This window comes from Cetorhinus maximus, chromosome 20, assembly GCF_964194155.1.
Source record: "Cetorhinus maximus chromosome 20, sCetMax3.hap1.1, whole genome shotgun sequence".
NCBI lineage: Eukaryota > Metazoa > Chordata > Chondrichthyes > Lamniformes > Cetorhinidae > Cetorhinus > Cetorhinus maximus.
In genome coordinates, this window is record NC_135898.1 from 74,782,288 (window position 1) to 74,809,651 (window position 27,364).

At 44.0% G+C, this 27,364-nt stretch overlaps 1 protein-coding gene across 1 annotated transcript in view; it reads left to right on the forward strand.

Annotated features, from left to right (window-relative positions):
* The window catches only part of kndc1 (kinase non-catalytic C-lobe domain containing 1), a 252,960-nt gene that overhangs the window by 151,649 nt on the left and 73,947 nt on the right, over nucleotides 1–27,364 (forward strand). The window contains exons 16-19 of the mRNA XM_078564922.1: nucleotides 6,427–6,662; nucleotides 17,385–17,830; nucleotides 23,102–23,195; nucleotides 25,739–25,836. Coding sequence (XP_078421048.1) covers nucleotides 6,427–6,662; nucleotides 17,385–17,830; nucleotides 23,102–23,195; nucleotides 25,739–25,836 — 874 coding nt within the window. The remainder of the gene's footprint in view (nucleotides 1–6,426; nucleotides 6,663–17,384; nucleotides 17,831–23,101; nucleotides 23,196–25,738; nucleotides 25,837–27,364) is intronic.

Genomic DNA, 27,364 nt, shown 5'->3' on the forward strand with positions numbered 1-27,364 from the left:
CCATTGGCCAGAATGGATGGTGCACAAGTTCAAGAGCTTTTATTGCACAGTTATGGGCTCCTCATGCACGAATTGCTTTATCTGCATGTATGCTACAATATACAACCCTATCAGCAAGTATGGGGTTTGAATTATGATGTTGTGTCTTCATAATTATCTCAGCATTGTGGGCATGGTTTGATTATTAACAATTTGGCATCATGGGCCTCTCATTTACAGCCATTGGTGTTCATGTGAGGAGGCCAGGTTGTGAATGATTTTTGACCATGTTTGTTTGCAATATGATGAGGCCCATGGTTATGATGGGGAGAGTTTCAGCAATATTAATGTGACTGAGTCCAACTCGATGATGTTTATGGCTTCCTTTGAGTAAATTTGGAGTCAATGTACAAGGTAATTTAGGTGGAAGTATGTCACCAGGGTCTGGCTGATGGCAATTGTGATATGGGAGGACCTAATGAGAATCTATTTTGCACAAGGACTCTCCTGGCAATTATCCCCTCCTGCACAGAGTCAGCCCTGGTAATACAACCATGCCTTCCAGCTCCGCTGTCATTGGTGGCCTCCTCATCCTTTTCGGAATCTTCCAAATGGACAGGGGCTCCCTCTTCCTCCTCATCTTCCTCCTACTCAGAGATTGGAGCTCTGCCCATGGAGTCATTGCGCAGCAGAGGGGCATATAAATCGATGACAATGTTATGCAGCAGGCAGCACATCACTACTGTTCTTGATACCCTTGCTAGGGCATATTGCAGAGCTCCACCTGAGCGATCGAAACACCTGAAGCGCACCTTTAAATGCCAATTGCCTCTCGCTGATGCCGCTGGTGGCAACATGGCTGCTGTTGTTCTTGTGCTCTGCAGCCGATTGTGGACTCCCAAAGGGGGTAATTGGCTAAGTTCTTAAGGGGCAGCTGTTGTCCCCTAAAAGCCAACCACAGATTTGCATTGGGGGCGGAAATAGCTGAAGGAGATGGAAGCCCCTTAGTATGAAGGTGTCATGATAGCTACCAGGGAACCTTGCCAGAAACCACCTTTACATTGGTTGAGTGGAAGGACTTCTGGTTGACCAAGAAGTCCGCATTTTGAGCTGCAGCCTCTATGGCAACATGGTTGATCAATAACGCCCTACACCTGAAGGAAACCTGCTCATCAGGCAAAAGATGTGGGTCTCTGCATCTCAGGTGCCAAATCTATACGGAAATTCTTTTGATCCCCGCATGAGAAAACGGGGCATTAGTTACAGCCTTAATGCAGCTGTGTGTTGCTGACTGGGATATACCAGACAGGTCTCCTGATGATCCCAGGAAAGGATCCTGAGGCATAAGATTTGAGAGTGCCAGTTACCTTCACAGCCACTGGCATGGCATGGGGGTTGATGGATTGTGGCTTGAGGTGCCTCTGCACCATGCGACACTTGTCTGTCTCTGTAAAATGATCATGCGCGAAACAAGCTGGGAGGGGGTGAGCCCCATCACCCCATTCCTATCCCTGAGAAAATGGGAGGTGCCATGTTTGGGGGGTGAGACTTACAATTTTTTGGGCAGTTCCACTATTTTTGCCTCAGTGGAGAAGCGCTCTGTCAGAAAATCTGGGCCAATGTCTCCGACCCAACACCTCAGTAACCAGGCTTCCATCTCCCCAGAGCATATGGACAATCCTCAATAGAATATGGACTGGACATGGCTGATGTGGCCATCTGATGTACAAGTGGCACCTCAAAGCCTTGCCTGGCTGCAACTGGAGAAACCCTGACCAAACCATGGAGCCCATAATCACATCGTGACCTCAAACATGGGTGGGAGCGGCAAGCTGGAGATAGACTTGCTCTCCAGCAGGGCATTGGACTGGTTAGGGAACTTGACATTAAAACTGTGACGGCAGCTTCTGCTGCTAAAGCCATACAAAAGAAAGGATTACATTGCTGGTGCTCTATGTGTGTACATTGTGGTGACAGACAGACAAGCAATTTGATAAAAGCATCTGAAACTTTATTTTGAGGGTAAATTTGGTGAGCCTAAACATCATAGTCCATGGGCAAAACATATATTTTTCTACAGGATATTTAAGGAGCATTAATTTAGTCATCATGCAGTTATGTATTCAAGAATGCAGCAGCATCCAGTTTAGTTGCCATGAGAACACAAGGGTATCCTAGACAACCTGGGTTAGATAAATTGTAAATGAGAAACAGAGTACAAGTACACCAATTTGTGTAGCTTTCTAAAGAAAGCATTTATTCGGATTAATACAATATTAATGTTTTTGATCAGTCTTGCATTTTATATTAATTAGGAACTAATTCTCCATTTAATTTAACAAGATTATTTGATACACATTTTTTTAAAGCATTAGCAATATATAACATTATGGACCACATAATTTATAACCCCAGATTTGCATGCAGTCATTACATAGTTTGATAGATTTTTATTGTAAGTTGGTGCAAAGGTTTCCCTGAGCTGTTACAAGTCAAATAGTTGTCTGTCACCATAAAATTATATGGTCTCTACTTTGTGAAAACTATAGTTATTTGCTGGAAATACATCAAAAAGCTTTTCCCTATGATTTCAAAAGTAATTTCGGCGGCAGGACAATTATTGAACGTTTTGAAGTTTCTATGTTACATCGTATAAAAACATAAACTATTGCAAAGCAGTGGTCCTAATCAGACTATATATCTAAACTCATAACAAATCTCTGTCCCTAGCCATCAATTGAAAAAGGTGCACTGGCATAGGTGACTGCAAAGCTGTGACTTGAGCAAAGGTTTAATGTGATGAGGGTGAAATTTGTTTAGAAAAATACTTTTGATGAACACAAATATTAGCCAGAATAATGATGGATTCAACTTAAGGAGTTGAGTGTCAGTACTGCATAAATGAAGCAAAAGTTGGTGGCACAGGCTACGGATCAACCATGGTCTCATTGCACAGTGGAATAGACTTAAGGGGCTGAATGGCCTCTTCCTGTTCCTACTACTCTGACAATGATGTCGAAATAGCTAAGCATGAAGTTTAAAAGAGATCCAGGAGTGTTATTAGGTTGATGAGATACCTGTCCAACCAATGCCAAGCAGTAATCAACAGAACATCAATGTTGAACTGCACAGTCAAAGCAATAAAGTAGAAATTATAAGATAGTTTGATCAAACTACGCCTGTTAAGTGCAAATGTTGGCTGCCCATCTCAATTTGGACCATTTACTTCTATCTCCTTTTTCTATTTCTCTAGGTCCATCTCAGAACATTCTGTCCTGTCTCCTCCTCCTCTTGTCATGAAAACTTTCATTTCTTTCCTCATTTTTTTTTCCACTCTCCATTTCAGGATTAAATCCGCTTGGGACTTCACTCTGTGCCTTTCTTGGCATTTTCTGAAAGCACCATCACTGTCTCTTCATAAGCAGCAACCCCATCTGCCCATCCTCTTATCTCAAAAACCTCCCTATCCACCATGCCCACCCCACCAACCCGCGTTCCATCGCAGTTATCCACCCGCCCTGCTCCCTTAGATTCTGCCAGTGAATCACTCACCATCTCCTGCACATTTCCTTCAGATGGTCTGTTCACTCATGAACAAGACTATTGCCATCCACAGCCTTCTTGTCAATAATTGTATTGAAATCCTGGCTTTGATTGAAACTTACCCAATCTGTGCCAACATCTTACTCCTTACCAAAGCCTTCCCACCTAGTATACTTTTCACCACTTGCCCCCTCCAAACCGCTGCAATGGTGGGGTGCATCTTATCACCAGGTCATACCTTGATCTTTCCCCCTACTCTTGTGACAGCTTCTCCTTTGAGTATTTCACTTTGTTCCATCCTTCTTATCTCCTTATAATTCCTGCAGCCCCAACGTGAGATAACCCATTTCCATTCCAACCTGAGCCTCTCTAGAAAGGACTTCTCATCTTTAATGAATTCAATCTTCATCTCAGCTGCCCTTTCCCACTCCTCCCAATTCACTGGGCTCCTGTCCCCCTTAACTATCTCCCTCCATATAAACTGTTCTACCAATATTCATGGTCACCCAATTGAACATGCTATCATCAGCGGTCTCTTTACTCCTATAGCCTTGGTCATTGACAAGGCCATTTCTAACCAAGGCCATTTATCCTTCACCACCTATATCACCCTATTCCTTTCCACCTAACTTCCACTGCATCTGTCCTTGGGAAAATATGTTGTATGTGAAAGGGTGACAAAAGAAAAGACATTGTGTCAACATTAGCGCAAACAGATGATAATGAATCAGCAGTCTCTTTTTGCACTGTGCCAGAAAATCAGATGCTACCTAAAACTGGGTGCTGATTCACTAGCACGTATTTTACACTTGCCAAAGACAAATTTAAACCCAAGTCTTTTTTTTGTCACCCTCTTACATAGTCACTTATTGACATGTCCTGTTTAAAAAAAATCAATATAAATGTCACTGTAAGCTTTTGACATTTTAATCTTATTCAGAAAAGGTGCTGTGTAGGAAGTTAAAGGAGGTGAAGAAAATATTACCTCAGTGCAGCTGAATTCAGGTTTAAGATAAAGATTGAGAAGGACATATGTAAAATAATTCCCAAAGTAAACATTTTAGAAACTGATTTTAAGGGGATGCGAGCACAGCTAGGAAAAGTAAACTGAAAAAATTTACAGACAAGCTTAGGAATAACATTGAAATTATATAAACCTTTCCTCCTTTAAGATACTCCTTCAAATCTACTTCTTCAGAAATAGGGCTTTAAAAAGTATTCCTTGATATATTTAAGAATAATAACTCGGTGCAATTTAATTAATACAGCTGAAGATGGGTTTATCACAAAAAATAAGCATTTTTAATCAGAATGTCTAGTCCCCTACATATATGTAACCCAATTTTTAAATTACTGAAAATGATTTTCAAAAATACTATACGTGACCGTTTGCTAATTACATTGGCCTGCATTGGTCAGCTTCTAAGAAAATTAAAATAACATTATATTCAGCTTTTAAAATGTGCCTATTAGTGTCCTTGTGTCAAATAAAAAAGCAAATTCATTTTATGAGCTTCCTGGAAGGCCTGCCAACTAGCACAGGTAGCAAAAAACTTGCCATGGTGGTTAATTCAATCTAGGGGTAGCTTGGTCAATTTTGTTGGTGGGGCCAGCTTCTGCTGCAATGGTTTTAGTTAGCGCAAAAGCTAGGGGAAGATCAGTTTGCATTGAAGCTAAGTGAGCTTAAAATTTTGTGATCTTTTCTGCTGATGGAGAATAGTCCATCCTAATTACAGTGCAGATGTACAATTGGAAGCTCATCTTGGGTTCATATATGACACCAACGTTGCCCATAGTCTAGTTCAGCCCCAGACAAGTGACAGGAGATGGTTGGAGGTGGTGACTAGAAAACAAATTTTGTGGCGAGGACCAAAGACAATGACTTCAGTTTTCCCAATATTTAGTTGGAGGAAATTTCTGTTCATCCAGTAGTGGAAGTGGGACAAGCAGCCTAGCAATTTAGAAACCATGAAGGGTCGAAAGAGGTGGGGATGGGGGTAGAGCTGGGCGTCATCAGCATATGTCTGGAAACTGATGCTGTGTCTTCTGGCGCTCTTGCTGAGGGACAGCATGTAAATGAGAAACAGGACAGATTCTTGGCGGACACCAGAGGTAACTGCGCAGGAGCAGGAAAAGAACCCTTTGGAAGTGATTCTCTGGCTACGACTGGACAGTCAAGAATGGAATCAGCCTGGTAAACGATGGAGAGGTGTTGGAGGAGGATGGTATACTGAATTGTGTCAAAGCCAATAGACAGGTCGACAAGGATAAGGAAGGATAGTTTACAGTAGTGAATGCATTTCAATAAGTACTTATTTTGTTATAAAGCTCTTTGGAACATTCTAGTGAAAGGTGCTATATGAACACATATCCATATGCCTGGCATCGCCCCTCCCTGCCCCCTTAACCTCCTCTATCTGGACAACACTTTGAAATTTCTGCATTCCTCCAATTCTGGCCTCTTGCATGTACACGATTTTCTTCACTCCACCATTGGTAGCCATGCCTTCAGCTGCCTATGCCATAAAGTCTGGAATTCTCTCCCTAAATCTCTCTGCTGCTCTTCCTGTCTCGCCTCTTCTAAGGTGCTCATTAAAAGCTACCTCAGCTTTCCAAATGCCTCCTTTAGTGGCTCAATGTCAAATTTGAAAATCTTTCCTGCGAAGCTCCTTTGAGACATTTTACTATGTTATGCACAACGTAAATGAAAGTTATTGTTTATTTAAATATATATCCAATATATAACCATTTTTTTTTTTACTTTGGCATTTACACCTAAAGGTTGCAAGAGTTGTGAAACTGAAATGCTGGGGTACAAACAGAGTTGGCATCTTTACTATTTCCAGTCAAGTTTTAATTTGCAAGTTTGGACTGCTATCAAACTATCTATTATTTATGTTTCAGATCAAAGGCCGCATCAAGGCCAAACCCAGAGTATTTCAACACCACACTACAAAACACCGTGAAGATAAAGAGAACACTTCCTGTGCATGGGAAACAAAGAAGTAGTGAAGATAATTGGGAGAAAGCAGTGAATCTAGAAACCAGAGAGATCTGCAGAAAAGCTCAGTTATCATCAACAGCGTCACCAGAATGCATTGTTTTGAAAGCGAACTATCTTTCTGACAATCTGTATTCAGGTATTATGCAACATCCAAATGAACTAATTAATAGATTTAAAATTGGTATGGTTCGATATCTCTGCCTTTTGTAAAAGTAATTTGAAATAATAGATGTTTCAGAAAAATGATCAGTAACATCTGTTTCCCCGCTCATGTGCACATAGTTTATGCAATGTCAAGTAAAAACAGCTGCACTGTGTGTACCTGCAAAGCATGTTCACTTAACCTCTAGTTACCGAGAAATAATTAATTACTTAAATAATCTTTAAATCAAGATGCCTCTTTCCCTGTAGACACAGGTTCATTCATTCATTCATTCATTCATTCATGTGTGCTCTTTCCAAAGACAGGTCTTTGGCTTATTGTCCGCTGATGCTTCATCCTGAGCTTCACCTAGAACTAGGGGATAGAGTTTAAAAGTAAAGAGTCTCCCATTTAAGACGGCGATGAGAAGAATTTTTTTTTCTTTCAGAGGGTCGTGAATCTTTGGAGCTCTCTTCCCCAGAGAGTGGTGGAAGCAGAGGTAGATAGAGTCAAAGGTTATCGGGGGTAGGCGGAATAGGGAGTTGAGGCCACACTCAGATCAGCCATGATCTAATTGAATGGCGGAGTAGGCTGAAGGGACCGAATGGCCTACTGCTCCTGATTCATGGGCAGGACTTTGCCCTTGGCAGGGGTGCTCGGCGGGGACAGTCAGGAAGCTGACTGCCGCCCTTGATTGGCTTCGCACCGCGATTTCACACTGGTGGGCCAATTAAGGCACACTCAGCGTGGAACACGAGCGGTAGCGCTGCCTGTGCGGGTGGGGGGAAGGAGAGCAAGCAGCCTAGCCTGATCTTCGTGCATGTGCACAAAGGAGCGCCTCAATCTCCCTGAGGCACAGAGCTGCCTCAGGGAGATGAAGCGCTGTTTAAAAAATAAATAAAGGAAATAAAATTGTCATAAAACATGTCCCCTCATGTGACTCTGTCACATGAGTCAGGAGATGTTTTTAATTGAAAAATAGAATTTTAATTTGATGTTTATTTTCTTTAGGAAACCTCATCCCGCCCGTGGCTGCTTGGTCTTTTTGCCTGCCCGCCAACTGTCAGGTTGGATGGGCAGCATAAATTTGAATTTAATTAGCTTCTTAATGGCCTTAATAGGCCTTTTAATTGTCAGCAGGCATGTAGCCAACTCTGGCGCATGCCCACCGAACGAAATATCACGAGACTGCGCAATGCTCGCCCAACGTCACCGCATGTCATTTTACGCTCGGGCCTGCACCCGCATGCCGAGCGTAATATTCTGCTCCATACGTATTTTGTCAGTGGTAGTTTGCCATTTCCTTCCACTCTCTTGGGTAGGGTGAGGAGGCAGGTCTCTGGTCTACCTCAGCCAGAACAGGAATTGAACCTGCACTGTTGCCGTTATTCTGAACCATACACTAGCCAACTGAGCTAAGCATCCCCAGACACAGGTTATCCCAGCTTAAATATTTTGAAAGTTTATGAGCAATAGTCAATGCACACAGAGCACATAGTTCAGATGGGTCTTTTATCTGTGCAGTTGTCCAGATCCAGGGCATTATTTTCAAATATCTTGCCATGAGATGCACTCAGTAGTGGCAAAATTCAACTTCAGTAGGTTGGGAAACGAGGCAAGAGGAGCGAGGTAGTAGATGGCTACCCATCATACACCTCACAATGGAAAAAGTGGTGGAATCAGGTTCAATTGTAACTCCAAAAAAGCAAATTCTATATAGAAAAGGAAAAATTTGTAATGCAATGGGAAAAGAGCAGGGAATGGAACTAATTTGGATGGCCCTTTCAATGAGTCAGCACAGACACTATGACCTCATTTGATGCTGCATGCTTCTATAATGCTAATCTATAATTCATACTTTGACAGAATTGTGCTAGTTTTAAAATAAATGCCCCACGTTCTGTGCCTGTGCCTTTCTAATGGGTGAAATATGCATTTGTTAGCACAGTGTAAAAAGAGATGAGTCACCTCTAAAGAGGTGGGTTTTTAAGAAATATTACAGAATATTTGTATATTCTATTATAATTTGTATATTGTGTATAGTTAACATAATTTGTATATTGTATATTACAGAAGACTGTCATTAAGGTGTTCATCCCATCTGGGCTAGTAGCTCACTGTATCCAGGGTTGTTTCACATTTGTAAACATATCATGGATATCATGGTAGGCTGTTAAGGCTACAGAAGTGTAGGCAAAGTCATGTGCCTGCCTCAGGGATGTGCTCCTAACCTCAGCCATTCGTATAATTTTGGCAGGCCACCTGCCGTTGTCAGGGAATCCATGTGGAAAAGATTTGGAGATTGGCTGCACCAGAACTCAAAGGCCTGCTGCACGAAACTGGGCGGCAACTTCAGTGAATCCTGTTGAAACGGGAGAGCAGAAATCAAATGTAAAAAAAAAGAACAATGGGGCAAAATTTTCCATTCTGGAGACTAAGCACGGTGGTGGGCGGGAAAGTCAGCACAATTCCCGCCGGACGGCAGGTCGGATGAACTCGTGCGATCTTCAGCTCTTCAGCTCATTAATTATGCATCAGCAAGGAGTTCATCGCATCTTGTGGTGGGGCAGACAGGAATTCTTCTGTCCCGCATTACCTCATGGGCTCGAAGGTCCTGGCAGCATATTTAAATGGTACCTGGACAGATACTCAGTGCAGGCCAGGTGTGTTGTGTCGTTCAGGTCGTCAATGGCATCTAAAAGAACCAAACCTTCTGCTTCACGATTCAGCGAAGCCTCCCTGGGGATTCTCCTCCAGGCCATCCAGGAAAGGCGGGAGGTCCTCCTTCCTCAGAATGGCAGCAGGAGGTCCTCTCACCTGACCGTGCCAGCCTGGGAGAAGGTCGCCGGGGAGGTCAGCGCCCATGGAAAACAAAACAGGACCACCCTGCAGTTCAGGAAAAGGATGAATGATCTGATGTGCTCTGCCAGCATAAGTGAAACTTCTACCCACTCCAAACTCACACTCTCATAAGGGCATCAGGAAGTCTAAGAGTTAGTGACCACAGGGGCGTCACACACTATCAGTAGGTGGGACATCAGCACTATGTGTCTGCCAGCCACTTTAGGCTCACCGTGTCATGTAAGTTCTCGCACAAACAGCATTTTAATCCCTTACAATGGAGGGCTTAGCACACACAACAGGCATACATGCTTCTGAACTGCTCTTTCATCTGTAGTGCTCATCCACCTGTCTTTATGCAGGAACAAGACAGGAAGGGGGACCCAGAGTTGAGGGCACGCGCCACCCATGAGGAGCAGACCGCAGAGCTTACTGGATTGTATAGGGATCGTTCTTGTGCAGAAGGTGAGATTGGCCTCCCCCAAGGGAGGTAGTGGCATAGTGGTATTGTCTCTGGACTGGTAATCCAGAGACCCAGGATAATGGTCTGGGGACCTGGGTTCAAATCCCACTACAGCAAATGGTGGAATTTGAATTCAATAAAAATCTGGAATTAAAAATCTGATGATGACCATGCAACCATTGCCAACTGTTGTAAAAACCCATCTGGTTCACTAATGTCCTTTAAGGAAGGAAATCTGCTGTCTTTACCTGGTCTGGCCTACATGTGACTCCAGACCCACAGCAATGTGATTGACTCTTAACTGCCCTCTAAAGAAGGGCAATTAGGAATGGGCAATAAATGCTGGCCTAGCCAGTGATGCTCACATCCCATGAACGAATATATTTTAAAAAAACAAGTCAGTGAGGGTCCATCCAGTATACATCAGCCACATGTGGACAATGACTGTGAGTGACCTATAATGTTGGAGCCTGCCTAGTCAATCACTAATTATCTTCTCTCTATTCGAACTACCAGCAAGATAAGGCAAAAGAAGACTTCTAGCAAGTGCCTCAGTCCCAGCCCCCAGACCACCTCAGATGAGGATGCAGAACACCCATCTGATGAAGATCGTCACTGTGTTTGCCTGCACCCTCCGCCAGCACAGATACACACACCTCTGGAGTCAGTCCACATTCACAACCTGGTAATCTCCTCACAGACACATGTCCATAGCAGGTGGAGGCAGTGACAGCCGAGGTCCCTAGCACTCGGAGGACTGCTGGAGATCAGGCCCTGCTGAGTCCAAGTCTGATGGCGAACCTCTGGAATCAGTCCTGAGAGAAATGTTGGGAGATACAAATACAGATATAGGCAGGGGAACATCAGTCAGAGTTGTCAGAGGCTGGCACCAGACTGGAACAATGAACTTCAGAATCTTTTCTCCCAAGTGTACTTTGCAAAGGCATTTATTTTATGACAGTGAATTTTTGCGAAGAGTAGTATTCATCATCGAGCACCGTAGGTTTTTATGTCTCCCTGCAGTCTGTTTTCAACTCGGCATTTAAGGCTGAACATTATTCATTTCTTATTCCCAGCTCTCCCCATGCATGACACTGAACACTGGAAGTTAGTTCCACTTGGTGACATTAGATATGTTTACTAGAGGGGAATGGATGTGTGATGTCAGAGGTGTGTGCTTTTCCTGATGAAGCCGTCTACTTACCCTGTGAGGATTTTACTTCGCTCCTGAACGGCTGCCTAGTGGTGCTTTACAGAATCCTTCTGTAAAGGCACAGTACATAACTTGATATGGAATTCATTGCATGACTGTGCACTCATTGACTTAGGATTCATAGAAAGGATTGGCCTTCGTGAGATGGACAATGTCAAGGACTGTAATGCTATGAAAGTGATGTTTCAGCACATCTCCTGAGTGCTCAGCAGGATCTATGAAGGGAAGAAGTTGTCATTGACTGCTATGTCAAACCTGACTGGGCCATGTCTTTCCCAAATGCCAAGGAAATGCAAGATGTGGACATTGCAAGTTTCTGAAAAATGCAGGGCCGTGAGTTTTTGTAAATAACCAAACAATGGTCCTGCTGAGCCACTCGTTGTGAGGAAAACGTGAACCTAATTCAAAACTTTGGATGTTTGCTGTCGAGTAACAGGTCATTGCGTCCTGATGTCAGAAGGCATATTGGGGCTTGGTTTCAAGATGCGGCCTGTGCATTATTCATTCATCAGAGCTGACGTTTTCAGAGATGTTGCTGTCTGGATATTGCTTTCTTGAGACAGTCAAGCGCTAACCATTGTTGAATGTTTTCCCTGTTAGCGTCGCCTTGCTAAGCTGTTGTCACACTGGCATGATGCATCTGTGTCTGCAGTGGCATTTCATCCACTTGAAGGCTGCCATGCCCACTGACTTATTGATGCCATGATTGAAAGGACTGCACTATGTGTAGTTGCTTAAGGAGGTGCGCTAGTGGCCTGCTAATCACATTCCATAGTGGCCACATGTTACCAAGGCTACTCTCCCTTCCAAAGATGAGCCCATCGTTAGGGCATAAGGTGATTTATGCTGCTTCTGTGATCATTGTGAGACTTCTGACCTTTTCTCAGATGTTCACGCTGAGAATGAAGGATTTTCTGTGTCCCCTGCATCGAAGCCTGAAAAAAACTTCAGTTGTGAAAACTTGCCTTCACCTTTTTCCTCTTGAAATCTTGTAGCTACGAGCTTGTCAAGGACACATCTGCCATGTCGTGCCCATGCAATGGCATCCTCTTGTAGCTCGTCTGAATTCTTGCACTCCTCAGAGTCGTCCCCTTCCAAGTCCCTTCATCCGAGGAGAAGCCTAGCTTCTCAACGTCTCCCTATGGTAACACATTCCCCCTCTGCAGCACTAGGTTGTGCAGGGCGCAGCAAACAACCATGACGCATGACACTCTGGTGAATATTGGAGAGCCCCACCTGACTGATCCAAACATCAGAAACCCATCTTCAGAGGCTAATAGTTTTCTCTATTAAAGAACTTGTTGTGGAAAGTATGTCTCCTCAGATGCACTTTGTGGCCAACAAACAGGTGTCATTAGCATTAGCCATGTCTTATCACTGAGGATCCAACCCTCTAAGCACTGGGGTCCTTCAAATATGTCTGGCACCTGGGAGTGACTCAAAATGTAAGTGTTGTGTGAGCTCCCTGGGTACCTAGCACAGACATGCTGTATCTACCTTCTGTGATCACAGGTGAGCTGGACGTTCAGAGAGTGAAACCCTTTCCCACTAATGAATCTCACAGGCTGCTGCCAGGGAGCTGTCAAGGCCACATGTGTGCAGTTGAGGGCGCCCTGCACTTGCGGGAAACCTGAAATCGTAGTGAATCCAATAGTTCTGCCATCCTGGCTTGCTTCATCCATGCGGAACTGCACATAATGGTGAGCTTTATTGAAAAGGACATCTGTGAACTCCCATATGTGTTGCTGATTGTGAGATTCTACAAAAGCCCCCAGTGGAGCCCTGGAAGGATGTACTGGCAAAAAAGTTCAGTGCAGCCGTAATGTTCAGAGCAACCGGCATTGGATGCCCTCCAAGTCCGTGTGGCATGAGTTCCTCACGGAGAATGTGGCAAATGTGAGCTACCACATCCCTGGACAAGTGAAGGCACCTAAGGCACTGTCTTTCACTCATCTCAGTATGGGAGCTCTGTCTTCTATAAACCCTTGGTCACACCAAATGTCTTTGTGGATTTGGACCCTCCTCGGCAGCATCTGGGAATTCCTGGGGCCCTGCTCACTCTTGATCCTCAGGGCGATGGTCTTCCCTGAGCTATGCCAAACAGCAACGGGCTCTTCTTCTCCTTGTGTTAATCATAGCTATCGACAAGGCAGCATTGCCTGAAGCCTGCAATTTTCACTCCTCCTTGTATGTGTGAACAGATACAATTGAGCAATCAATGGTAGTTCCCCTTGAATGGTCTTCCTCCATATACCAGGCAGGAATGCAGCCTCGAGCCCTTGACTTGTACTCAGTCGGTACAAGCCATACCAAGGCTACTCCTTGCAGGATGATATCATTCTGGAGGACAACAGGTGGCTGAGCGTCCTCTCAGATGTATTGTGCATTTACAATGAGGGTCTCAATGAATCATGTCCTATAACCCACAGCCAGGCTTCTGGTGGTTGTTCTCCTTTGGCCTAGACAATAACTATTGATACCCAATCCTTGCACTTATGTCATGACTGCAAGCATGATGCTTTGAACGCCCTGATCAGTGCACTGAGAACATGGAGGTTTGTAGTGTCCATGCTGCTTCTGCGCAGCAGCCATAGCCCTTGATTGTTTGACCCTACATCTACAGATCTCTGTAAGGATCAAATGCCACTTAAGACCATATGCACCGCAGCACCTAAACTTAATGGATTCTCACCTAAATGTGCAACATTAGTAAAGGAGCCAAGCTGGTTCATTGTGCATTAGACCCTCGAGTCCAGCACTCAACTGACCCATACTCTCCAAGGTTTGAGCAGGAAATTTATGGGGTGCCCCTTCAATCATCCAAAAAATGTTTGGCTGAACTCCTCCTACACGCCCATAGACCCCTCCCAGATTGACTTTTTTCTGGCTTGTTTTTCAAACTGCATCATTCTTAGGTGAATGCGAAAACAGTGCTGTTGACGTTCGTGAGTGAGACCAACTTCCAACCTCCTCCTATCACCCACCAAGTTCCTCCCAACCTTCTCCAAATTCATTGCCTCCTAATTCCCCCTCCCCGTGTCACTATCCAGCCTCCCCCTCTTACTCTTGGCCCCATCATTATTCATGCGGATATTCCTGTTCGCCCTCCGAACCCGTTAATGTTGATGTCCCCATGCTGTTTGTCGGGCTGTTTCTTGGGATCACCTGCACCCTTACTTTTCAGGACTACACCTCCCCACCTTGATGAGACCATCCAATGCCCCCCCATGACTTTTAGCTACTGACTTACAGGGTCCAGATGCCTCCCCTGAACATTACTGTGCCCTCTGCCTCACAATACCATGACTTGAACCCCAGGACCAAATTCCTTAGGTGACTGACCATGCCTTGCACACCATACTGCGAATGACCGTCACTTCCCATAGAGGCCTTCCCCCACCCAAGACCTGCACTCAGACATGCATGCCATGCAGAGCCCTCTAACATGGCCTGTACAACCACAGGACAGTCTCTTCAGTATGACCCTGGCATTGTGGCTTCAGCCCTAGGACGGTCTCTTCAATATGCCCCCAACAGCGTGGCCTCAGCCCTAGGACAGTCTCTGACTCTCCCTTGGAAAGTCTTTTAACTCTTGCTCCAGGATAGCTGTGTATGGCACGCATGCCTTGGTCCCGGTCTTGGGAGGGGGAAGGCCTCTCTGGGTCAGTACTCAACTTTGTTCCTTGACCACACCCAGTCCTGTCTCTGTCTCACCCCTCTCCACTGGTCTTGCCTCCCGTGCCCAGCCTTGGCGCAGCTTGTGCTACAGTCACCCGATGTCTCGCAGCTGCAGTCTTAAAGGAATGCAAAAGCATTGTTGACTGACCTCCAAGTTGTGAATGAAGTGAAGCTCGCCAGGTGTATGCCATTTATATATAACTGTAAAGCAGACCTTTCTAATTATCCGCTGGTGGGGCACTTAATTTGGAGGGGGGGACGTAATTCTGGCGAGTTAGCCTTTTAATGAGCATTTGTGAGATGCAAATGAATGCAAATGTGGTTCCCAACATAGGTCAGTGGGAAAGTCGACCCGCCTTTAATTCGCCATCAAATTTGGGAGATCAAACTTCCAAACTAATTTTCCACCGGTGGGAAGCTGACTTTTTCAATCACGCCAAATTTAGCGTCCCTGGCCGCCACGATTCCCGCTGCTAGTGGGAGCAGAAAACTCCCCCCCCCCACCATGGAGTCAGTTGCTCTTTGATCGACGGCATAGGCTTTTTGAATTTGAATTTTAAAGGTCCATTCTGCTGCCCCTCACAAAGCTGGTCCTTGGGTCAAACACGCTTCTCTTGGACCCAGTGTTGCTATGCCAGAAAATGCACTGGATAGCATATTCTGCCAGTGCTTTAAGATTTTAGTATACTGGTCGCTCATGTGCTCTCTTGGTGTAACTCCAAGGTAATTGTAGTAATCTTAAATGTAATATACCTTTAAGACAAGTATTGTAATGTAAGATCATATGATCTTAATGTCCAATAGCAGAGTAGCGCGGGCTACCTCTATGTGGGAGAGTCTTGAATTAGTCACTGATGAGTGGAGACAGAGTTTTATGTTGTGAGCACACAAATGTTGCTGCAGAATTTAGTTTGTAAATGAACAGCATGTGTTTATTCTAACAACGATCTCCTGATGTCCTCTATCTTTGTACCAACTCGTTCACCCCGAAACAAGTGGCCAACCCGGATCCTTTAGCCCCAACAAACCAAGAGCACTGGATCCAACAGTAATTACCTTAACTTAAATCAGGCGGTTAATTTTGATCCACTCTATTTTTGACAGTTTTATTTTGTTGTGCAATACATTTTAATGTTTCTTCGGGAGTAAAATTCTACCTCCGTGGGGTATAAAACGGTAGTAGCGGTTCGGCCGCCTGTTGCATGTCCCACACAAATTCCCTTTCTATTGATGTCCTTAGAATCCCGTCCCCACACTTACCAGAGCGGGGAATCGGGGACTGTCTAATTTTCCTCAGGTTAACCTGCAACATGTTAATGAGGCCCAGGCATACGGGAAATTAATTCCTGCTGGAAACCTGCTCAGACTTCAACCCGACCCCTTGATTTTCCAAACAGTGCTCACAGTGAGTGCCGCCCTTTGCTGAGAAGACTTGATGAGGGACACTTATCTATTCTATTATCCTTGAATGTATATGTGACAACGTGTAGGATACAAATATAGGCCCGGGTCTTGCGGTCAGCGGAAATCCTGGGCACATTGCCACTCCCCCACAAAACTTTCCGCGCCCCAACAGAACTGCTCATTTTCAGCTGGGTCTTCTGCTTCCGGCTGAAGTTGAAATGGAGCAGGTCTCCCCGGTTAAGTCCAGTGAGTGCAGGAGAGTCAAAGGAAGGAAAGGACATGCCCCCTGCCGCCCCCTCCCCCCACTTTTGAGGCACTAACTGTCATATTCAGGTAAATAATTGAAGGTCTCAGGTCTTTTAATGAATGAGTGTAGGTGGGTGACCGGGTGGATGAGTTAATGAGTGGGCATTCAGGATCGGGCAGGCAATCTGCTTGGGTCAGTAAGAGTGGTCAGGTCAGCTGGGTAGTCGGTAGTAGGGGGGTAGTCTGCTCGGGTGATTAGTCAGGTTGTGGGGGTAGTCGGGTCGAGGGGGGTGAGGGTGTTGACTGGGGCGGAACTCAGTGTTGGTGCTCAATTCTGTTACACTAGCTAATCTCTGAGTTAGACCAGGTATTAACCAGAGTAATATTTCCTGGGTAAGTCCCATGTCTCTGGCTCAATTCCCTGACACTGAGCTCGGTATTGGAGACATTCGTTGATGGTCCCGAGCAGCACAAATCAGCCGATTGGAAGTTTAAACTTGGTGAGCAATTACAGCGCATGTGTGCACGCCAGGACTTCTGCAGGTTCCTGATGAGCAACACAGACTTAAATCCAGATTTCACTGCTCTGGACATTGAGAGATTTGGGCCATAATTTATTGAACCTATAAAGCATTGGAAGCTGAGCTATATAATAAACAAACTAAAACCAATGCTGATGGGGATTTGACGCACATCTCGGCTGGTGCTAGTTGTCCTGGTAACTGACATTTGAATCAAACTTGAAATATTCTGTCTCACGCAGAGCACACTAGTCACTGTTAAGTACAGTCTTCTTGTTAGTTTATACAAGAGTTGGCTGGATGAATTGCATAACCTATTAATGCAAATTACCTTGTTATGTATTATACAGCTAAATGTAAGGGAGACCAGCTACACAGCAACGTTGAAGTGACCCTTGAGCAAGATGTCAGCAACATGGTACCTGAAGAAATTGACTTTAAGAAGCCTAAATCAGGTAGTTGTGGGGAAGAGGAAAATGAAGCAAAATATTTCCATCAGATGGAAAATAACTGTAATTTTGCTGGTGAAAGTTGTAATCCATATCAAGATTTAAAGCTTAGCCACAGCAATGAAGAGAGGGAAGAAAGCACTGGTCATACAACAGAAGTGTCTGAATCCCGAGTTTCTGAGCTTTTGTGGCACATGGAGTCAAACAGAGGGAAAAAGAGATGCAATCCCGGATGGAGTAGTGCATTTTTTGGGATTGAGTATTTTGACCAGCAAGTGAAGACCTGTGTAAAGCAATTGGAGCAACATAACTTCAATGAAGAAGAGAAGATAGAAACCAAATTGTTGGTAAGTGCTCTATTAGTCATTGTGCTTCAATGGACTTCAAAAAGAATTTTAAATAGACTGTTTGCCTCTCAGTGAATCATGGATTTTGTTTAAAAGAAGACATTCAAAAAGAGTACCTTTTTGTGTTTCCTCTGAATTTATTTTGAGTAAAACATGTAAATTTTCATTTTGATTCAGCTGGCTGTTCTTATGAATATTCTAAGTGCTGTTTTTGTATGTTTTGTATGTATTTGAGGAAATATCTTTATCATCTAGCAAGAAATTAATTTTTACAACCAATTTATAAAAATATATCAAAGCTAACGATAGCAATTAAATTACCAAAATAATTCAGTTATAATTTTCCTTGTCATGTCCCCTGTATTATGCAAACATGACAGCTAAAACCTAAATTCTTAATGACATTGTGCACTTCCTCGTTTTGAGAACAAAATATGTTAAAAAGCAGCCTTACAGAGTATTACACTACTGCCACACAATAAACATTACAATTGCAAATGAAACAATGCTTTGAGACCTCAGCTTGTCAAAAAACTGATATTGACAGAGGAAAATAACACTATTATGTTTAAAATAAAGTATTTAAAAAAATATTCCTTCCTGAAACCTACATTCTTTTTAGCGCATCTTATCTGTGATAATCTTCATCTGGGAAGCCAGTGAATGCTATAGCAATGTTTTTCATTGATGTTTTAAAAATGAATGCAAAAAGGAACAATTATTTTTGTTTCACAACAATAGAATTGTGTTACTTGTTGCTGATGGATTCTCGCTTTGATGAATGAATGTTCAGCAAAAAAAAAGACCGGTTTAAAACCTAGGTTTGTCATCGCATGTGTGACATTGGGCCAAATCTTGATTTGCAAATCCCGCATATGAAGTCAAAGTTGGGGGGATGGATGGAGGCGTTGGCTCTGCGCTGTGCTCACTTGTCCTGAGGACACTTGTTCTCCACAGATGTCAAAATGGCTTGATGACAGAAACTTCTCCATTGGATCTGTCCAAGGTTGTTTTTTCTCATAGAACCATAGAAAAGTTACAGCATAGAAGGAGGCCATTCGGCCCATCTTGTCCATGCCAGCCCGAGGACACCCAGGTGCCCTTTCTAATCCCACCTTCCTGCACCTGGCCCATAGCCCTGCAGCTTACAGCACTTAATGTGCAGATCCAGGTATTTTTCAAAAGAATTTAGAGTTTCTGCCTCTACCACTAACTTGGGCAGTGAATTCCAGACACCCACTACCCTCTGCGTAAAAAAGTTCTTCCTCATGACCCCTCTACACTTTCTGCCACTTATCTTGATTCTATGTCCCCTGGTTCTAGAATTCTCCACCAAGGGAAACAATTTTATCCTGTCTACTCTATTCCCCTCATAATTCTGTACACCCCAATCAAGTCACCTCTCAGCCTTCTTTGTTCTAAGGAAAATAACCCCAACCTATCCAATCTCTCCTCGTAGCTACACTTTCCTAACCCTGGCAACATTCTTGTAAACCTCCTCTGCACTCTCTCCAGAGCTATTATGTCCTTCCTGTAATGTGGTGACCAGAACTGCACTCAATACTCCAGTTGTGGCCTCACCAATGTTTTATAAAATTCCAACATTATATCCTTACTTTTATATTCTATACCTCTGCCAATGAAGGAGAGCATTCCATATGCCTTCTTTTTGGGGGAGAATTTTCTCCCCGTCGGGGGGTTGTGTGGGAATGGGCGCAGGCATGCACACAGCCGATTGCCACTTGCGATCGGCTGGGCGCTGCCATTTTATGTGGGCGGGCCAATTAAGGCCCGCCCAGCATGACACGCGCTGAGCACTACCTGTGCGGGCGGAGGGAGGTTGCCTGAGTTGCGGCCTGCGTTCTTTCGCGCATGTGTGCAAAAGAGCACAGAAATCTCCCTGAGGGTACAGAGTCGCCTCAGGGAGATTGATTTAAGTTTAAAAAATTTAAATAAAGGAAAAAATTTTTTATAAGTCATGTACCCTCATGTGAAACTGTCACATGAGCTGGGACATGTCTATGAATTTTATTTAAAAATTTTTCAAACCTTTAAAAACCTTTATGAAACCTCATCCCGTCTGTGGATGAGCTTCCATGAAAATTGCGAAGGCCGCCTGGGCTCCTCGTCTGCCCGCCAACCTTAAGGTTGGACGGGCAGCTCAGTTTATTGTTTTAATTGATAGTTAACTGGCCTTAATAGGCCTTTGACAGTTCTGCGGGCGCGCAGCCGACTCGGCTGCACGCCCGCAGAACTGAAAATCTGAATGACACACGGTGACGTCAGGACGCATACCCGACGTCAGCACGCGTCATTTTATGCCCCAGCAAGTGAGCCCTGTCCCCGCTCGCCGAGCTGAAGATTCTGCCCTTGAAGTTCAAGATTATCCTCATCACAGTTGACAACATTTCCAATCTTTGTTTCATCTGCAAATTTTGAAATTACGCCCTGCACACCACATTCTAGGTCATTAATATATATCAGGAAGAGCATTTTAAAGAATTGTTTGTTAAACCCATCACATCCTTAACTTACCTTAACTTCATCATGATGGTATCACATTCAAATAGGTATGTGTTTGCAATTAAATGCTAACATGTTTCTGTGAAATTGGGAGGCACTTTTCACACAGGGGTCAGTGGAGACCTGGATTCTCTTCCCTGTGGGGCTGTGGATGCTGGCAACATTTGGAGCTTTCAAGATTAGGAGCATTGGACTATTATTGGGCGGGGGTGTCAGGAGATGTGGAGTGGGGACAGGCGGATGGAACTGGGTGAAGATCATCCATGATCTGGTTGAGTGGTGTAGCAGGCTTGAGGGGCTGCATAACTTGCTCCTGTTCCTGTGACTCATGTAAAATATTAACTGTTACAATTTAGGAATTATTATTTCTTCAAATACACTTGCACATTATCAAACAGGACTGACGCAAAAGGTAGTCTCGGAATACATTTTGTCAAGTATAAATTGAACCAGTTTAGGCCATTTGCCTCTGAATTTAATCTCTTCTTCACTGAGTGTGATTCTCATCATTGTGCAAAATTATCATATAGTGTTAAAATTTCTTTCGAATTGCTTTTGAATTCTTTGCACACTACTTAGTTTGTGAATGAATTTTAAAATTCAGCCTGGTACATTTACTGTTTTTCAGCATAAATCTGCTAGTTATAATGAAACAATAGGGATCTATTTTTCTAACTGACACAAAGCTATGTTTAATTTCATGGTGATTGAAGCAGAGACAATCTCAGAATTTAAGAATAGGTTTGAAAAGTGGTTGAAGGAAAGGGAAATGAAGGGGATATGGGAACAAGGGAGGGCAAATCGGATTAGGACGACTACTCATGTGGAGGGCAAACACCAACATTGACTGGTTAGGCTGAATGAGCTACCTTCATGTTTTAATGTCTATGTAGCACTAAACTGTATGGTAGCAGCTGTTGTGATTGTATAAATTGTGGAACGCATGCAACAAATCCCCAATGTACACCGGCAGTGGATGAGGCCCCCTGGCCGTAGGGAGGGCTCATACAAATTGCCAAGGTAGCAGCATTGAGGATCCATCTGAAGTCCTACGCATGGGACTATGAAGCTGCTGAACTGGTCCGTCATCTCGAAACCAACAAATGAATTTCCTTGTGCTACACGTGTTGCATTTCAGTTCGTGTACTCCTCTTGCTGTGTGTTGCACTAGACTACCAGTTGAGTGAGAGAATGTTACAGGAAATTAATGTGTCCATCAGATCCATTGTAACTCCCTGCATTACACAAGTCTCCTTCGACAAATGTTTGTGATTATGGAATAGCAAAAAGTAAAGCTGCTTGAGGTTGAAAACAGCCAGTAAATAATATGAATTAGTATAGCTCTAATGTTCATTGCCACATCACAAAAAACTAGCTATTAATCTGCATTTGAGTTTGTTTTTAAAAAATATATTTTTTTTTAATATGCAGTAATTTATACATTAAGGGGCGTTGTTCTCACGAAGTGCTACTGTAAGAATGAGGGTGCATTGATATTGCATTGCCTGCCAAACCTTCTGCTATCAACTAAATGTTAGGGAAGCTACAAGAATCTGTTGTTATTGTTATGGATGGAATGATTAGGACAAAAATGAGCTAATCAGAGGGAAACAGCATGATTTTGTAAGGGGCAAGGCATACCTAATGAACCTAGTTGAACGCTTTGAAAATTTAATAGCATGGAAGATAAGGAAGTGTATATTGATGCTATTTTTATGGGCTTCCAGAAGGCGTTGGATGAGATTCCACAAAAGAGACTTAACAAATAATGAGAGAGCATGAAATCGGAGACATCCTATTCACACGGGTAGGGAACTGTTTAGGAGAAAGGAGGCGGAATATGCATGTGGGTAGGTACTTAAATTGTCAGGATGTGACAAGCAGTGTCACCCAGATATCTGTACTTAGATTTTCACTGTATTCATAATGACTTGAGTGAAGGATAGAGAGCCGTATAATCCCAGGTCTGCTGATGCCACCAAGTTAGATGGTTCAGTAAAGAGGGAGTTGCAGAGGGATGTTGGTAGATGCATTGAGTGGAGAAAACTGTTTCAGTTGGAGCTCAACATGAATAAGTGTGAGGTCACCCACTTTAGACCTAAGAAAGGTAGATCAGAGTATTTTCTCACTGTTAAGGAGCTAGGAACTGGATTGGCAGAGACATTTAGCAGGTCAAATACAGAAAACTGTAAAAGTTAGCGGAAAGGTACAAAAAGTAATTCAAAAGGCTAATGAAATGTTGTCCTTTATCACAAAGGGGACAGGATATAAATGGATGAAAGTTACTGTCATAGTTAGATAAAGCACTAGCCAGGTTCCATTTAGAATACTGGATCAATTCTGGGCACTGCGTCTCAGGAAAGATACATTGGCTTTGTAGGGTGTGTAGCACAGATTCACCATAATGATACCGGTATTAAAAGGGTTAAACTATGAGGACAGGATGCATAGATTACACATGTCGGCCAGATTTTCTTTCCTGAAGTAATTTAATGAACCCGAAGGGTTTTTATGACAATCTGCTGGTTTGATGGTCATCATTACTGAGACCAGCTTTTTATTCCAGATTTAATTTTATTTAAATCCCACAGGCAGCTGGGGCAATTTGAATTTAAATCTTTGGAGCATTAATCCGTGCCTCTGGATTTTACAGTAACATTATCACTATGCTACTGTTCCTGATTGCTATAATGCAAGGGATTTTGTTCTATCTTCTGCAAATGTACTGATTTTGTTTTGGTTTCACAGGAGCTTGAGCAGCAACTGATGATGGAGACCAAGAATTTTAGAAAAACTAAAGTATTCTACCAGAAACTCCAACTTCAGGAAAAAAGAAACAAAGGTTAATAAGTACATTCATGCTTAAAGTCCTATGTGTTTCCCTTTCAACCTCCAGGAACACAACCCTGTCGTAAGGTTGCTACACTTCTCCAAGTGTGGGGCAACTTCACCATGCCACATTTCTGGCACATGAAACTGTTGAGGGTGTGGCAGACTGGTGTAGATATACTGTTATCAGGGGAAACAACTATATCATTCATTCCCAGGTTTAGTCAGACTCTTTCCTGGCCTCCGTGTCACCATGCCCACTGAGCAGTTCCCAAGACATCATTAACAACAGCAACTTATATATATAGCAAAATTTGGCACAGAACCAGGGAAGGTGACATCAGAGCAGGTGGCCAAAAGCTTGGCCAAAGAGATGGGTTTTAAGGCACGTCTTAAATGAGGAAAGCAAAGTAGAAAGGCAGAGAGGTTTAGAAAGAAATTTTCAGAGCTTGGGGCCTAGGCAGCTGAAGGCATGGCCACCAATGATGGAATTATTAAAATTGGGGATGCTCAAGAGACCAAAACTAATGGAGCACATATATCTAGGAAGATTGTAGGCCGGATTAATTAAGCTTCTGCCCTTGGCTTTCTCCATTTAGCCAAGATGTCCTGGAGAAGGCTTCTGTGCCCTCCTGGCTGTCTACAAGAGCATACATTGACTGGTTGAAATTGGTGTGACAAAATGATCTTACATCCATGTATCACCCATAGGTATTTTGAACAGGGAGGGAAAACATGCAGTTCATGGCTATGCAAGCAATTAGCAGTTAGATTTCTTTTGTATTCCTGCTGAAAGAAATGGGCTTGGTAAGAAAGGTATTGGAAAGTACACATAGCAGCATAATTCTTACTTGTAGGAAGGTTCAGGCAAGGTCATGGAATGCACATGTAGAAAAGGCACGTTCCTGATATTGATAGTTGGCGCAATGCATATATATGAGATGGCATGCTGCCATTCTTTGCCCTCCTGATGTCATTTCATTCTTTGTCACACTGGAACCAAATTTAGCAAGTGCTCAAGGTGTGTCCATTTTGACATTGTACTGGAGCTATTTTCCATCCAATTGTATAATATTTGTTTTTACTCCCTTAACTCTCCAAGATGAGATCGACCAAGACTTCGAACTTTTCTAGTAGTTTTGTTACTATTAAAACAGTATGGGCAGAAGCCCTTGGCGTGTGGGCAAGGTGGGGGCGGGCAGGGGTGGTCGGAAAGCCGCCCGCGATCGGGCCCGGAAAGCAATTTCGTGCTAGTGGACCAATTAAGGCCCGCACAGTGTGAAAGGTGAGCGGCAGCGCTGAGCACTGCCTGTGCAGACAGGGGGTGGAGGGCGACAACAAACTTCGCGCATGCGCACGAGTGCACACTACATCATCTACCTGAGGCACAGAGCTGCCTCAGGAAGATGATATATAAAAAAAAAAATGTAACGAAACATATCCCCGCATGTGACTCTGTCACATGAGCAGGGACATGTTGTTAATGAAAAATGAAAGATTTTATTTTATTTTTATTTGCTTTTGGAAACCTCATCCTGCTCAGGGATGAGGTTTTCAAAAAAGTGCAAAGGCCGCCTGGCCTTTTTGCCTGCCCGCCAGCTGTAAGGTTGGATGGAAAAATTTATTTCAATTAACTTATTAATGGTCCTAATAGGCTTTCTAATTGTCGGCAGGTGCGCTGCCGATTCCGGCGCTGCCAATTCTAACTGGAATATCGTGTGAGTGCACGATGACATCCAGACGCACGCCCGATATCATCGCGCATCACCTCACACTCTGTCGGGTCGGGTCGAGCACACACCCGCCCGCTGAGCTAAAAATTTTACCCGATAGGTTTACATAAGCTGCATACAATCTTTAACTCAGCAGCACAATTCAAAACTCAGAATGGGCAATGCTCCTGCTTTGCAAACATTAAAAAGTTAATTCTCCACTGACACCCTACATGGTAAGCAGTTAATAACCCACCTACTTCCTGCATTGTGTCCTGGCTTGACTTGACTGAACACTGGTCAGACTCATGGTCTGTCTCTTTTACCATTCCTGCTGACAAAAAGAACCTCTTTCAGTAATTTTCCATTCTCTCTTTCCGATGGTTACGCAGACAACATCTGGTATTTATGAGGCTTTCTCACCTTCTCTCAAGGGCTCTTTATTTGTAGCCTTCGATTGAGTCTGCATCACACTTACTGAGTTTAGTCAACCTTCCCAGAATGCCTGCTCAAACAGTTGGTTCTTTTAACCAAACTCCTCTCCTCCAACAGGTAAAGTCCAAAAATCCTTCAGAATGCCACCTTAGATAGTTTGAAATGGTCGCCCAAATATGGCCTTGCACGCTTGTGTTCCAGAGTCAGACTGACTTGTTATTCTATTATTGCTGAATCACTGCAAACTGGAAACTACTTCATGTTGATGCAAACGTGGCAATAAAATAACATCTTCCACGAGTAGCACAAACTTGAGTTTGCCAAAGAAGGAAAAGGCCAACTCAAGATTTTGTTCCTACTTGGCTTAATAGTGGTTCTTTCCAATGTAACGTTGCATTTTAATTTAAAGGAATTGATGTGAAGGTGGTGCTGCCCAAACTGAAGCAACAGCTTGAAGAAATGAAGCTGAAGGTGGAGTTTCTTGAGCTGGCAAAAAAGTATCTTGAGGTATTTTAAATGATAAGACTGCTCTGAAAGAGTGACTATTATATCAATGGGAACTACATTTGTTAAGCTTTTCATTGAATAAATATTTTTGATCATCATTGTTTCGAAACAAAGTTTTATAGATTGTATATATGTCGCTTAGACTAAGTGTCACCATTTGTGTTCTTGCAATTACTGCAGAACTCTCACATCTCTGCTCATTCTTTAACTAACCATATGTTCTTGACAATTCTGAAGTCATAATTTAACTGCCTGCACCTAGGTGTGATGCACTGCAAGTATCCTTATTTTATAAGCCAAACCCGGGACAAGGGGCCACAGTTGTTCAGGCATGGCTGACATATCCTGACTTCTCACCGAGGAATATCAAGCTCCTCACACTCTCTTCACATTTCACCTGTGTGAAGGGACTGCACAAGGTTCAAAACGCCAGGGCCTGTGCCCTAGGGGGGCCTAGACTCAAGCTCATTCCAAAGACATGAAATTAGTCTTTTTTTTTTAAATGAACAAACAGAAGTGGTCTCAGTCTATGAAGGGGAATTTCCTCCACATACTGTGGGATGAATCCCAGAGATGTTTTGAACAAACATTAGCTCTGGGACCAGTGCAGGTTGGTTCAGAGATGTTGGTCAAATACCACATGCCTGTCAATCAACAGGCTCCAGGCTCTACAGGGGAGAGGAGGAACTACTCTCCGCACTCATGCGTGATCGGTGCCGGCTCGTGCTCGAACCTGCTCCCGACAGCTGTTGAGGGTTGCAAGGGCATGAGCAGACAAGCTCCAGGGACAATAATAAAGCTGCAGAGAGCTTGCTTCAGTGTGGCGGTGTTACAGTCGGGGGCGGGCAGAGCCAGAGTGCACCAGGTCCTGCAAGGACAGGTGAGCGGCGTTGCAGTAAGAAAACAAGATTAGCAGGAGAAAGAAGGTGGAGAGCAGGCGACACCAGGACAGCGGTGTGAAGGGCCATTGCTGTTGGTGTGAGTGGGACAGTGTGAGGGGCCAGTGCTGTCAGCACGAGTGGGACAATGTGTCACAGTGTGAGGGGTTATTGTTTTCAGTGTGAAGGGCAGTGGGCTGCATTCTACAGGGTTGGGCGGGTGGAAAGCTCTCCTCCCTAGAAAGAAAGCTGGCTCGAAGCCGATTCACTTTGTGCAATCCCGCCCTGCAGACATAATGTGCTGCGGGTGGGCTAAATTGTCTTAACAGTGGGGCTTCCGCCCCTCGGCAGTCCTGGCAGAACCAAGAGCTCAGTTGTGGGTGCCACCGGCACGGCAACCGGTTCCAAGAAGAAGGCACCGTGGATCACGGAGTGAGGTAAGTCCGGGCGGGGAGGATTTGGTCAGCTTACAGAGTGGGGTGGATGTTGGGGGGCTGTGGCCTTTGGAGAGCAGGCAAGTAGGAAGTAATGGGGGGGGTGTTACTATCTTAGGGGGGCTGCCACCAATGCACAAAGGGCACCCCCTAAAGATAACACCTCCCCTTTCCTTCCCACCCTTCTAAAAACTTTTCCAAATAAATGGGCTGCCC